The sequence below is a fragment of the Cheilinus undulatus genome, linkage group 10, assembly GCF_018320785.1.
Source record: "Cheilinus undulatus linkage group 10, ASM1832078v1, whole genome shotgun sequence".
NCBI classification, from domain to species: domain Eukaryota; kingdom Metazoa; phylum Chordata; class Actinopteri; order Labriformes; family Labridae; genus Cheilinus; species Cheilinus undulatus.
In genome coordinates, this window is record NC_054874.1 from 7,513,954 (window position 1) to 7,528,815 (window position 14,862).

Genomic DNA, 14,862 nt, shown 5'->3' on the forward strand with positions numbered 1-14,862 from the left:
AGAATATGACTGAAAAGTCTTTACCTTCAGTGTGTGAGACTTTTTAAAAAGGTAACTCCGGGGATTTCTGTCACAGTCCATCCCAACTTCACTTGTACAGTGTGAGCACTAAGGTCCCGCACGACTGTCGGGCCGTACAATGTGAACATACAACTGGTGCTTGATGGTCGTGTGTCGTGAGCGTTTCAGTCACACAGTATGAGTTGACATTCTGCCACAACCGTCATATGACCGGCTTGAAATCACACAGTGTATGCCTGGCTTTTGAGCCTAAAAATTACATGCATTTGAAGGAAAATAAAAATATTCAAAAAAAAAAAAAGTTAACCAGACCAATTTTAAATTAATTCATTTGGTTTATTTGACAGTTTGCCCCCCCCCAGAGTGCTTGATTGGGAAAAAGCTGGCCCTTGTAAAAATGTAGTTAATGACCCCTGCCCTACGCACTTCAGTACCTGTATGGAAAGGGAACTGGGGTGGGTAACAGGGGTTGCAAACTCTGGAGTGTCATTTGGCGATGTTCAGAACACTGACCTGGACTTTGCTCCTTGGAGAGACGGTGGGGGGTTCTTAGCTTGCTCAGTGAGGAGGTCCAAACATTAGGAATGCATGTTCTCTGGGATGCTGCCATCAAATCTGTGTCCATGAATGATGAGAGCATGGAAGTTGTAGAGCAGTTCCTCTACTAAGCAGTGTAATACACTGATCCGCTGACTGTGAGGCTGAGCTCAACCACAGACTTTTACTCGTGCACGGGGTGATGGTTTGGCTGAGCAAGACAATGTGGCGTTCCTGGTATCTGAGCATGCAGATGAGAGTCAGAGTCTTCCAGTCCTTGGTCCTCCTGGTCTTACTACACTCTTGTGAGGCCTGGACATTGACTGATGGCCAGAGCCGTCAACTGGAGTCCTTTGTGATGACTTGCCTTTGGTGCATTTTTGGGTATAATACATGTTCATTGGCAAGAACATGTGTCTAATGCTGATGTGCTCTGGAGAGCGGGGCATACTGGGTGCCCAGGACCTGATGGGCTGGTCCAGAAGCCAGGGGCGACCACATGCATTGTGTACTGGTCTGCTTTGAAAATACCAGAGGTTTTCAGTGAAGCAAAACTACTTTTTTACTACTTTAAACTGGGATTTACGCACACACTGTACTCCTTCCTTTTGAATGAAAAAACAGTAAAATATGTGTACATTGCCAACTTGTTGTCTTACTTTTGAATTTGAAAACAATAAACACAGGAAAATAACATCTCTACATTTTACATGTCTTTTATGTCAATTTTATTACAATGGGGGCAGGAGGAATTGAATATTACTCATTAACATTTGTGTGATTCCTGCATAAATCAGACGAGTTAGCTCCCTGGTCTGCTGTGAATTTCTTCTGGATTGATGCATATTTACTCTGAAATCTCATAGCAGTAGGACTGCGAGGCATCTGTAGAAATCCAATGAGAATTGCATTTCAAATCACCTTAAGATGTGGTATGGATCCAATTTGCAGAAATCTCATTTCATGTATTTTTAGCTATTTAAAATCCATCTGGTGATGCCAGGAAGCAAATCTGGGTTGGCAGTCTTAACAAGTCCATTGAGACGAACCTCCATTAGCACTCACATTCACACCCATGGGCAATTAAGATGCACCAATTAACCTAACCTGAATGTGTTTACACTGTGGGAGAAAGCCAGAGTACCTGGAGGAAACCCACACAAGCAGGAAGATAATAGAAGAGTCCAAGCAGAGAGACCCTGGCTGGTTGTTGGGATCCAATCCAAAACCGTCCTGCTGTGAGGTGACAGTGATTAGACTCTGCATTACCATGCCATCCAAGCTGTCGCCCACTGTGCTTTCTGAGCTTCAGCAAATCATTAACTGAATAACACATTTTTCATGTGCCAGTTTCTGGTTATGTTAGTGTTGAAATATCAAGAAACACAAAACGCCAGAGAAGTGTGTTTCTTGCATGGTGACAAACGCAAATCCAATCCTTGTTGCTCCTTTTGGGTCGCCACCAACTGCACCAAACTGGAGTCTCTGCACGGACTCCGTCCTTGTGTACCCTCATAAAAAAACAAAAGCAGTGACACAGTTTATGATAATTTAGCCATCTTTTAAGTTGCCGTGTAGACTGATTCTCCCTCGCCACTTGCAGCGTCCACGATGTTCGTGCTGTTAGATAAGGCCAGTGACCGGAGGAACACAAGGGATAATGGGTATGCAAGGACCACTGGTAACAGTTCTTCCCGTTTCGCTCTGCTCCACTAAAAGAGTCAAGTTTGTTTTGACCTACAATTTAAAACCATCACGTCCCGCATGACACTGACATGCTTCTGTTACTGCAGTATTAACAATGCCCTTATATCCCTACTAATTTCATACCAGTGAAGACAAAAAAAGACATTTGGACATCGTTTTTTTATTTGCATTGCCAGGGTAATTTATTGGTGGCATCTGGGATGTAAAGATAATTTTCCCAAGTATACCAAAATGGTTGTTATAAATAGGATTCCCTGTTTAATTGGCTCTAATGATGAGCCCATTAAAAAAGGTCAGCATCGCCTGGGGCTAAAAATCCTAAATTTTCTTCCTCAAATCTGTGGGTGTCCAGCTAAAAAGATATGAGCTCACTAGACCTTTATAGCCCACACCTTAACTCTACTTCAGGTTAATGGCTCAGGGCTGCATTAGCTGCTAATGAGACAACCAGCTTGTCTGGCTGAATCTCAGCATTGCATTATGGGATAAAGTTGCACCAGCCGGGCCTTTAGTAAATAAAGTGATGTGTGGAATGAAAATTTGGAGCAGGGCTCTTGTTGTAACCATTCAAGAGGAATGTAAGTAATTAAAATCAGAGCAGTTTTACTTGAGAAACAACTCTTTTGTGTAATGCTTGTGTTGTTTTGTAGCAATAGATTTTTCACCACATGTTGACAAAGTTCATGCACTTTTAATACAAACTATTCTCATCAGTGCCATCATTAGTACCACTGCAGTATTTTCGCAAAAAACAACCATTTCGATATTTGTTTTTGGTGCTTCTGGTATTTTTATAGCATTTCATGGAGTTATTATTTTTGTAACATTCAAGAGCATATTTAAGTGTTTTGAGAGCATAACTTATTGATTTGGGTTGAAAACTTTCCATCAAAACCTGCCATTTTACTAAGAGAAAACCCTACCTTGTTGTGTTTAGATTTTTTTTTAATGTCTCCTTGCTCTCAAATCTTTGATTTCTTGCTCAAATTTCTTGCACTCCAGCTCAAACCCTCTTAGTGTCATTCAGGTTGATTATGCTTGTGCATGACACTGTGATTGGAGATTTGTTGGGACTTTCATTTGTATGCAGAGAAAGTTTAGTGTTTGTGCAGAGAAAGTTCAGTATGCATACAGAGAAAAACTTTGTATGCTGATAAAAAAGTTTTGAATGCATTGAGAAAGTTTAGTATGCATGGAAAAAAGTTTCATATTTATGGACAGAAAGTGTTGTATGTTGACAAAGTTTTGTATAATGGCATAGAAAGTTCCTATGTGTCGTGGAATATTAGCATGCATGCAAAGAAGTTTCACACCCATGTACAGTAAGTTGAATTTGCATGCAGAAAATTTTTTGGATGCGTCAAGGATGTTTAATATGCACCATGAAAAGTTTTGTACACTAAGTGTATGTTTCATATGTACGATAGACAGTTTTTTATGTTCACAGAGCTTTTTATGCAGTAACGTAAAGTTTTGTATGCATCAAGAAAGTTACTCAGGCACCATGGACACTTCTGTATGCATTCAGAAAAAATTTCATACGCATTCAGTGAACATTTTTGTATGCAGTTTAGTTTACAACATGCAAAGTTTCATGCATGTGCAGAGAAAGTTTCTTACCAATGAAAAGACCGTATCATGTGCTCATAGAAAAAGTTTTTTATGCGTGAAAAGAAAGTTTTGTATCAGTACATTTTGTATGCATCAATAAAGTTAAGTTTGGTGTACACCATGAAAACTTTCATGCATGTTCACAGAAAGTTTAATATGTTTGCAGAGAAAGTTTTGTATGCATGCAGAAAAATTTTTGTGTGCATGAGGAAAGTTTAGTAGGCACATAATGAAGGTTTAGTATTCATGCAGAAAAGACTTCATACATGTGCAAAGAAAGTTTCATAAGCATGGAGAGAAAGTTGCACACAATGGAACGTTCTGTGTTTATGTGCAAAGAAAGTTTTTTGTGTCCAGGAAGTTTAGTATGTAACATGGAAAGTTTCATATGCAGAGAAAATTCCCTATGCGCACAGAGAAAGTAAAGTGTGCCCCATGAAAAGTTTTGTATGTGTGCAAAGAAAGTTTTGCATGTGTTGGCAAAGTTTTGTATGCTCCATGAAAAGTTTTTTATGAGCCAACTAAAGTTTTGTATGCGATGGAAAAGTTTCTTAAGTGTGAAGAGAAAGTTTCATATACATGCACAGAAAGTTTAGTTTACACCATGGACAGTTTAATGCATGTGAAGAGAAAGTGTCATATGCACTTAGAAAAAGTTTTAGATGCATTAAAGCAAGTTTCATATGACAGAAAAAAAAAATCAGATAAATGCAGAAAATGTTTTGTATGCATTGAAAAGTTCAGGCTAATCATTGACAGTTTCAAATGAATGCAGAGAAAGTTTCATACATGGGCAGAGAAAGTTGCTTAGGGATGTCGGGAAAGTTTTGCATGCACCTAGGCAGTGAAAGTTTGAAACACATGCAGAGAAAGTTTTGTATGCATGCAGAAAAATGTTACGGCTGTGTCAAGAAAGTTAAGTATGCACCATGGACAGTTTTGTATGCAATGCAGCAAAAGTTTAGTATGTGTTTAGTACAAGTTTTTAACATATGCAAGTTTAGAAAGTTTTGCACATGTCCATATAAAGTTCTGTGTTTGTCGAGGTTTTGTAGTTATATATGCACCATAGACAGTTTCACATGCATGTAGATAAAGTTTTGTATGCATGCACAGAGAGTTGCATATGTTGGCAAAGAAACTTTTGTATGCATGTTGAAAAAGTTCCATATAAATGTAGAGAAAGTTTTGTATGCAGGTACAGAAAGTTTCAAATACACACAGAGAAAGTTTTGTGTGTGGGAAGAGAAAACGTGGTATGCGCCTAGAAAGTTTAGAATGTACTATGCCAAGTTTTGTATGCATGCAGAGAAACTTCATACATGTACAGAGAAAGTTTTGTATACTTGCAGAGAAAAATCAGTAAAAGCAACCTGAATGAAAAGAGAATTGTTTGAGCGTGAGCGTACCAAACCAGAGCTTTGAGAGCAAGCACAAAGGCAGGATTTAATGTAAAGTTGGCAGACTAAACACTAAAATGTGCTCTTAAATGTGGCAACAGTAATGACCCCTTACATTTTGACATCTGCACACTTTGTAAATCCTCATAGCCTTCTAACAGTTTGTCTGCAGATTTATGTGACCGCTTCAATGGCTTGTTTTGCAGACACCTCCGGTATAAAGAGCCACAGCATGGCTAAAGCTCCAATAACAATGTCCAGGCAAGAGGCCAATCATCCCTTCTGAGACACAGCAGAAACAAATCCTCTTTCACACCCACATTCACCATATCAATGTCCCTGTTTGACTATTTTCTGCCGTGTCCAAAGAGAATTCAGTTCACAGAAATTCAGAAATAACCCTGCAAGTGCTGTAAATATCAGGCGGTAGCTCTTAACTACTTCCTGCTAATAAGAGACAATCAAACAATCAATCAACTCTTCACGCACGGCGTAAATTTCAGTAATTGCCTTTTTGTTTTCCAATAAACAGAGCAAGTGAACCTGAATGATGCTTGTGTACTTTTGTCCATTTTAATGTTTATGCCGATGGTTGTGCATGTGAGTTGCGTGTGCATGAATGTTCATGTGTGTGATCTCCGGGGGCGTGTCACACTAGCAGGGTGTGCAGGAGCGACATGTCCCCTTAGGTGCAACACTAGGGTGCATATTGAAGATGGCATGCGACACGTAGCAGAAAGTGTGCGTAAAAGGTGCTGACAGCCAGTCGCCCCCATGCGCTCTCGAGCTCCACTGGACCAACTCCAGCTGTGTGTGAGTGTTTGTAGGGGGGGCTGGTTCTTAAGACTTCACATGTTCCTCCATGTGACTCTGATTTCTGTAATTTCTCATTTCTCTACCATGACTGATATTCTCTGGCCCCAGTGAAGCTTCACTTCTTCCAATAAACATCAATCCGTGGAAATTTTACACATTTTTTCAATTTTATACTTCATTGATCTGATGCTCCCTGATGAATGAGATATTCTTGATTTCTCACTTAACTATTCAAATGTTAATTAGATAAGCCTGTGCCTTCATGCCAGTGCAGTCAAGTCAATTCTTCCTGGCTGTGCTGGCAGTCGAGCTGTGAAATCCAAACACGCACAGTAAGCATGTGTTTGCTTCTTAAACCTAGTAGCTTTGAACCCCCTCCATTTTTTTCTTTAATTTTATTCTGAGACAGAGCTGATAGGCCCTTTTAAGGCTCAGGTCATCTCTCATTCCTCTGGCATTTCCACTGGACTGTGATCAGACTGTAATCATTAAAATAAAATCAACACAATATTCAACATGTGTGTGCTTTGCAGGCAGGGGTGGTTTTAATGATTTGGAGGCCCTGGGCAAAGACCTATGGCACTGATCATCAACTGGCGGGCCTGTGCGGCCCCCTACAAATTCAGAAAAGAAGATGTTGTGGTTTTAAGAGTATCCTTTGGCTTTAAATGTCTGCAGCTGTTAAATCCATCCCGCAAACAAATAACATTGAAATAGTTTTAGAATGACTTTACATTTGATCTGTTTTGACAAAAAATTACTGTCATAATTAGTAGATATTTGAAAGGGTTAAGGTTTGCAGAAGTACTGCAAAATGACAAATAAAGTGGTGAAAAGGGGTTAGAGAGTAGCCAAAATTGGTGATAAGTGGCAAAATGGGTTGTGGAGTGGCACAAAGGTACAAAAAATGGCAGAAAAAGTTGTGGAAAGAGGTTGAAATGTGGCAAAGAGGAAAAAAAGGGCAAAAGGTATGAAAAATTGGTTACAAATGACCAAAAATAGTGCAAAAGGTAATGAAAGGGGTTAAAAAGTGGCATAAATAACAGAAAAGTGGCACAGATTGATACAAGACTGGCACAAAGTGGGAAAAACATGCAGAAAAGGTGGTTTAAAAGGAGTTAAAATCTTGCAACAATTGGGCTAAAGAGGCAAAGAGTATCAAAAAGGGGTTAAAGTGTCAACAATGGGTAAATGTTAGTGCCAAATGACAATTGGAGAGGGCCCATTCTTTTGGATTTTCAGGGACCCAGCCAATACTGTTGTCAGGCCTGTCTCCTTGTGGCCTGCTGCATTATAGGTAATGGGAATAGATCTCACTATTAATGACTAAACATGTCCTGTGTCCAAATACTACTACAATAATACTTCAATCAGATCAAAATATTTCTTTAATTTTTGTGTATTTGAAAGTCTGGCCCCCAAAGTTTCTGTTAAGAGTAAATCTGGCCCTTGTGCAAATGTACTTGATGACCCCTGACCTATGGTAAGTTGACTTGACCTTGTATAGCACTTTTGTAGTCATCTGACTACTCAAAGGGCTTTTAACTCAGTTTTCATGTTTACTTTTTAAAAAATAAGCTTTGGCTGCCTGGTAGGTGTCCCCTGGCCACCTCTCTGCTTCCAGGGGTCTCTAGCTTCTAGCTTTGTGTTGTTGCCTTTGCATGTTCTAAAAGATTTCATGCAGAGTTCACAGCATTTGTGAGATGTTTCCATGGACTTCAGCTAATGTGTCGGTCACCTGAATCAGTAAATGTCACTTGATTTGTTACTCCATTTTTTAAAGGTAGTCGGAGGACTTACGCCAGTAACAAGATTAATATTTTACAGTAGCAGTAACATGATCACTAAGTTAGAAGCAGTTATGTGTTACACTACTGCATTACAGACAAATGTGTTAAGATTACAATAAGTCCCGTCGTACAATAAACATCCTTGTGCACATTGAGGAAACATCATAGATCACTGTACAAGCATTGGTGTGGATAGCAGCATGGATGTCTTGGATGCTGCCATTGAATTTTTGTCTGTGAATGGTGAGAGCATGGAAATTGTAGAGCAGTTCACCTACCTTTGCAGCATGATTCATCGATCCAGTCCACTGCATACTGGGTGCGCAGGACTTGATGGGCTGGTCCAGATGCCGGGGTGCAACTGTGTGTTTCTTGGAGGTGCAGCTGGGTGGATACCTGGAACGATGGGGTATGAGCTTAGAGCAGGCCTAAAGGATGGCCATCAGGAGACCAGAGCAGTACAGGACCAAGGTTCAGCAAAGTGCCAAACCGGAATATGGTCCTATACTAACTTTGCAAAGCAGATGGATATGCCCATTTCCTTGTTTTTCACCGGTGAAAACATCTTGTTAAGCTCCCATCTGAACCATCTGGGCCCGGTTAGAAAGTGACAGGACCAATCAGCAACGAGGGGCAGTACTTTCAGGCACGGCAGAGTCATGATGTAAGCAAGCAGCAACAAGAGGCCGGTGCAAATATGGCGGAAGAGCTTAGCGTGGATGCTGCTAAAGTGTAAGTTTTATCAGAACTTGACAACAATTATTCATTTAAAGAAGAGCAAAGAACAGGAGTGAGTTGTTTTCTTTTTCAAAAACAACAAAAGTTTAGTACTTACATGTCTATAGTCGCCATGTTTCGCGTTATTCCTCAGTAGCTGCGCATGCGCAGCTTGCTAGCTGCTACGTCACGTGCTTTGTTGCTCTGATTGGCCCGTAGAGATGTGACAGACAGAACGTTCACCCAATCACACTCCGAAGATTTTTCAAATCCTCTGCCTTTTCTCAAACGTTTCCTATTGAAGCTTTCCCGGATGGTTGTGTGAAAGAAATCCATCTGGCGTGTCAGGTTAGTCCTATACCTGACCTGACCTGATATACCTAAATCTAATCAACTGATATAAAGACAAATTGTGCCTTAAAGGGGCCTTCATTCACTCTTAACCCCTTAATTACATCAAAAATACACGTTTGATTTGATTTATTTCATAAATGAAAAACCATTAAGTCAATGGTAATGACTTATTTCCTCAGTAGTAGCACCATAAAGCACCTCTGGGTCCTAGAAGAAAATGATAGACCATGAGCCTTCATACATGAAGGTCAGAACTTGCCTCACATCTTAATTGATAAACATCATTTTAAAACCTATACCTCATGCACATCTATAGTGACTATATCTTGAAACATGAGGCCCCAGGCGTTTCCCTACCTTTGCCTAATGGTAAAACCTCCCATGTTTAGAGGGCTGATTGTCAAATAAGTACGCACGTGACTGATATTATGTGTGTCTTTTCCTCTTCTGGGTAGAAACCCATGCACACACTTCATGAAATCCATGTAGTGCCTTCAGGTTCCCTGGATGAGCTCTAATACAATTTCACACTGCTGCACTGACCTGTATTTTTCTCCTGACCCACGTAATTCCTTCAAACTTTGTCCCTCCCAGCAGGGCTCAGCCAGTGAATGAATATACAACTAAGACACAGCACACTGTGATTTGAGGTAATTCACCATTCACAAAAGCTAACCTTACAACCTTGTTTTTCTCCTGCTTTTCCTCTACTTTCCCCACTAGTGCTCGGAACGGCAAAATGCGAGTCCTAAGCTTCAAGATGGGATTGGTGAGCTTGTGCAACGCAGACGTCCAGGAGAAGTACAAATGTGAGTCTCATGCTTGTTCATGTGCCTAACGCGTCTCTTCAACTGCAAACAATGAGCCAAAACAAAACGGCCCTGATTGCCAGTATTGCATAAAGACTCCCACTTAGACTAATGGAGAAAATTACTCCGTTGCCATAAAGGAGAAAGCTTTCTTAACTTCTCCAAAGTACAGTCAGAGCTTTAAAAGGATTGCCTGCCAAAGCAACCATTCATACACATTTTCTCTCTGTCCTTGCACTCTCATTTTTCTTCTTGTTGGCAAAGAGCGAAGACAATTGTCCTCCTTTTTTTCTACATAATGCAGTAATATTTTGTTATTGCAGTGCTCAGTCTGAGATATGCTTTTACTGCTCTATTGTAACCCAGTTTATGAGTCATCTTGTAAATATAGGTAAAAATGGAGACAGAGAATTCAAACTGATGATAGGTGAACCTGGATCAGCTTCTAGTTCATACGTAATCTCAGACAAGAGTGACGAACCTATGCTGGGATTAGTCATGTTTGTCACACTGCCAACTGTGTCAGCTCTGAAAGACTCAGCATTCACAGATTTGTTTAGAGTCGGGCACTACCTCGGTCAACCCTTTCTTTCTGGGTTAGGGTAGGCATGTGGTGGCCTCACTGGTTTTCCATTTTCTTAACTTAAAACCGCACAAAGCTGGTGGACTGTCCAGAATCCAGGGGTTTAAAGCAGCTAACAAGCAACAGTTTCAATGGAGAAATGTCAAGGCTTGCTTAGGCATTTGTGAGTTTTTTCATGCCATTACAAACTGACACGTCATGGTTACAACTATACAAAGACAGGCAAATATAGGTTAATATGCAGTTCAATGTTCACTGACTTTGTGAATATTTTAGCATATTTAAGTGTAAGGAAAAACCATGGCTGTCACTGTAGTAAAGTAAATTTCAGAAACTAAAACTACGACTAAAAATATTTTTGGACAACCTTTTTTCCATGATGAATATGAGACTTCAGCTTGCTAAAAATAGATCTTTAATGACTAAAGTACTATTTGCACAGGAAAAGTATTACCGTTGGACCTCTGATAATTTGGAAATGAACCCCCTGACCTCAGTGTTTGGTGCAGTGCACCAGGTGATGTTTCCTGTATGTGTCCTGCATATACTGTTGAGGACAATTTCAAACACACAAATTCATTTTAGTGTTTTTTACTCTCTCTCTTTATAAATATTTTAACGTTTTAAATCTAAGTGACTTATTCTGCTCTAAATAATAAGTTGCACATTTAGACAGATGTAAAAAAAAAAACACAAAAAATCTAATCTGTCTTAAAAATTGCAGGCAAAAGTTTCAGTATTAGGGTGCAAACATGATTAGAACAACATGAGATAGATTTTGTTTTCAACGTGCAGAAATTTCCAGATTAAAAAAAGAAAACAGACTCAGAGTGAAAAGACTAAAATTGAAAATAGCTGTCAAATTAACACTGCCTTGTAGGTTGATTTCAGCATGGAATTATATATATTTTTTTAATAATTTGTTTTGTTTCCTTTTTTTGTCAACGGTGATGTACTAGGTAAAGTTGTGTTTCAATAACAATTTCAAGGATAAATTGCACAACTTCTGAGATTATCTTGTTAAATTTTAAGCCCTACTAGCTCTACTGAACAACTTAAATTGAATGAAAGACTATTTTTATTCACACTCAAGAAAATGAACTTGAGGAATTGTTTACTTCTTAAAAATATATTATGTTCTGTTAACTTTAAATATATACGTTTTCTGGGTTTAAATATATTTTTCCTCATAAAGTCAATGTAAATTTGTGCAGATACGATTTGCGAGATCTCGCAAATCATATCCAATTCATATCCAATTTTTTCTTGCAAACTCACAAAAATAGATTGAAATGACACAGCAGTGACTGCTTCCTTTTAAAATCATCCAAAACAATGGAGGGCCAGCATCAGTGGGGTAAATTCATTGAGTTTTACTTTGAAATTGGTAACGTTAGAAAGATATTTACAGATTCAGCCATTCTGCTTTCAAAAACTCAGTAGAGGATCATCACATTTACAAAAGCCACACCTCTTTTCACCGTACAGTTGACTACAAGCTACAATATGATTTTTCTCAAAAGTCTTTGGGGCTTGACAGTTGACCTTGTTCCCTACACACGCTGGCTGTGGATCAGAGGCGAAGGGACCGACTACAAATTATCATACGGGATAGGAAAAATCTTCAGTATCTGTAATATTACACATTGTAGTGCCATTAAACTTACATCATACATTATCCATGGTCTCTACTTTATACTACAAGGCTTATTTTTTACTGTATTTTTATGATTTTTTAATGTATTAAGTTATGCAACAAATCTTCTATAACTTTAATATTATAAGTCGTAGTGACATTAAACTGACTTTACATGGAATGATGTCTGTTATATGTAATGAATCTTCAATAACTCTAATATTGATAATCATAAAAATTACAGTAAAAAGTTTTTGCCAAAATAAGTGTTGTAGTAAAAAGTAGAGGACATGATTGATGTGTCTCTAAATACATGGCAGTGACTGCCTGTCAAGCTCATGTCATGTCCTTTGCTCACCAGAGCTGGGCATGCCCATGACATCATAGGTCTGTCACTCTGATTGGCCCATTTTGAATGTGACAGACAGAATATATGTCCAATCACCCTTCAAGAATTTTCTGAAACATCCCACCCTTCCCAAACACTTTTAATGGGGGGTTTCGCTGATGGATGTGAAATATATCCCATGCTAAAGATATGAAACCCAGGATATTAAACCTAACATGTTCCTGTGAAGACATAACCTCATAACTCTAATTCAAATATGTGTATCGCTTTATACAAAATGCCACTCCTCTTCACAAACTTGCTTAATGGTGGTTCACAGTTTCCTGGGTCAGCCAAGTCCAGAGAAACCTCACTTCCGAGCTTAAACTTTTGCAGTCTGCACATTTAAGATGTGACAGACCTTTATATTGGGGCAGTGTCACCATAAAAAGCCCAAACGCTCCTCTATCAAACAGCTCAGTGTAAACTTTTTAGATGACAAACACACCTCAGCTCCGGCTATAAGAACTATATAGAGGAGGCTGTTTAGCATGCAGGCGTTCAAGCTGTGCGTTGTAACTGCAGGGCCTGAATGACTACACAGCAAGGAGGATACATGGGGTGCTTATACTGGTATTGTGCAGCCCTCTCACAGGCCTGTCAGCATTCATCTCTTCAGTGACAGGCAGAGTCTCAGCTTGCTCGCTAAAGGCTTCATTCAAAACCTGACAAGTCTCCGCTTTTATTCAACTCTTTCATCTCACAGCAGACCAGCAAGCACACTGAGACTGATTCTTTCTCTTTATATGACTGTGGTGAGTTTTATTCCCCAAAACTAAGTTTGGTAAACTTGATGCCTGGGACTTGGGGTGCACTGTGCACCGCTGCTTTTCAATTGAATAGCAATACACTTCATATATATATATATATATATATATATGCTTGAGGTGTGGTAGTATTTTGCAGAATAAGTCCTTAACATTCTCAATAAGCAATTCTTGCCTTTGAAATTAAATGCCAAAGTCACTTTTTATTAGCTAAAAAACACCAATAATACAGATAATCAGAAGATAAGAAGCTGTTTGCAATTAAAGTTGTCAAAATGTCCTATACTTTAGTACTTTTAAGTAGCAAAGCTTTTAAAATTTTATAATCATGGCTATCAAAGCAAGTATCAAAATGTACCAAAGCTTCAAAAACTCCGCCGCTGCAAGTAAAAGTGAGAGAGCACCATCTGAAATCAACAAGTATGACTGCAAAATTTTGTTATTAAAGTTGACTGACTGCAATTTTTTAGTAATCCAAAACAACCAACTTCTCAATATTGAGGGCCATGGACTCTTAGATTTTATCCGTAATATCAATAAAATAGTTTTACAAGTGTCATACACAAGTTTCAAATTTCACAACTAGGACAACTCTAATGGTAATGCACATCCATGAATTTATTTTTATGAATTTTAATACATTATGCATGAATAATCTGATTATTGCGTGTATTTTCTGCTGGTTGCAGACTTATTCCGTCAGGTATCTGGTCCTGGAGGTGTGACGGACCAGCGTCACCTCAGCCTGCTGCTCCATGAAGCCATCCAGATCCCCCGTCAGTTGGGTGAAGTCGCCGCTTTTGGAGGCAGCAACGTGGAGCCCAGCGTCCGTAGCTGCTTCCGCATGGTAAGAACATGGGGTCCCGTCATACGGGAGACCACTAAACATATCCACAGAAAGACAGGAGTGCATGCAGCATGAACAGCTGGAGCTTTGCTTAGAGCGGATGATTAGGTGATTGAATTCTTGTCTCCTAGCTCTCAGAGACCGCCTCACTTGCTGCTCATACTGGGCACCTTCTTGTGTAGCACGAATATAATAAAAAGTTTGGTGCTGCTCCCTTGTTTACGTCATGACAAAGCCAGCAGAGGGAGCTGGATTTCCGTTTTCATCTTCTTCTGTGGCTTCTTTTCTTTTACCTTATGATTTGTTTGGGACAATAACACCACAAACATGCAGAAATCAGAACCACTTTATGTTTTGTATCCTTCCATCCTGACATCTGTGAACATCATGGCCTAGCTATAAAGTCTACAACTGCTTTCCTCATAGTTATCTGTGTCCGTCCACATTAACGTTACGTATAAAAAGGTAATTCTGTTTCAATAAAAGGCATTTATATTTTGTTAAAGGCTATACTGTGGTACAGCATGAATTAATGAAATTCTTGTTTTGTTGCTTTGATAAGAGTTGTTACTATTCATGTTGAAAATAAAATATGGTTATCACAGCTTTAACTTGACAGTGGACCAGGATTTTCTGACCTCCATGAGCCCCCAGTTTGGCTGGGCCCCAGAAAGCTCTCCCCTTTCCCCCCTTATGGGCGGCCATGTGCTGAAGCAGTAAAACGACCTCTTTTATGTGATTTGTGTTGATGACATGATGGACAAATAATGAAAAATTAAGAGGGCAGAGTATTTTTAGCATTTTTTATACAAATGTAATTTGTTTTAGCAGGGCCTTCACCACTGAGCAAAACTTTAAATCCATGCGGCAGTAAAGGGT

The 14,862-nt window shown here is 39.3% G+C and overlaps 1 protein-coding gene across 3 annotated transcripts in view; it reads left to right on the plus strand.

The window, feature by feature from the left end:
• Positions 1 to 14,862, plus strand: part of drp2 (dystrophin related protein 2) — a 368,464-nt gene that overhangs the window by 300,613 nt on the left and 52,989 nt on the right. For all 3 annotated transcript variants that reach the window (XM_041797456.1, XM_041797458.1, XM_041797457.1), the window contains 2 exons: positions 9,677 to 9,762; positions 13,826 to 13,983. In XM_041797456.1, coding sequence (XP_041653390.1) covers positions 9,677 to 9,762; positions 13,826 to 13,983 — 244 coding nt within the window. The remainder of the gene's footprint in view (positions 1 to 9,676; positions 9,763 to 13,825; positions 13,984 to 14,862) is intronic.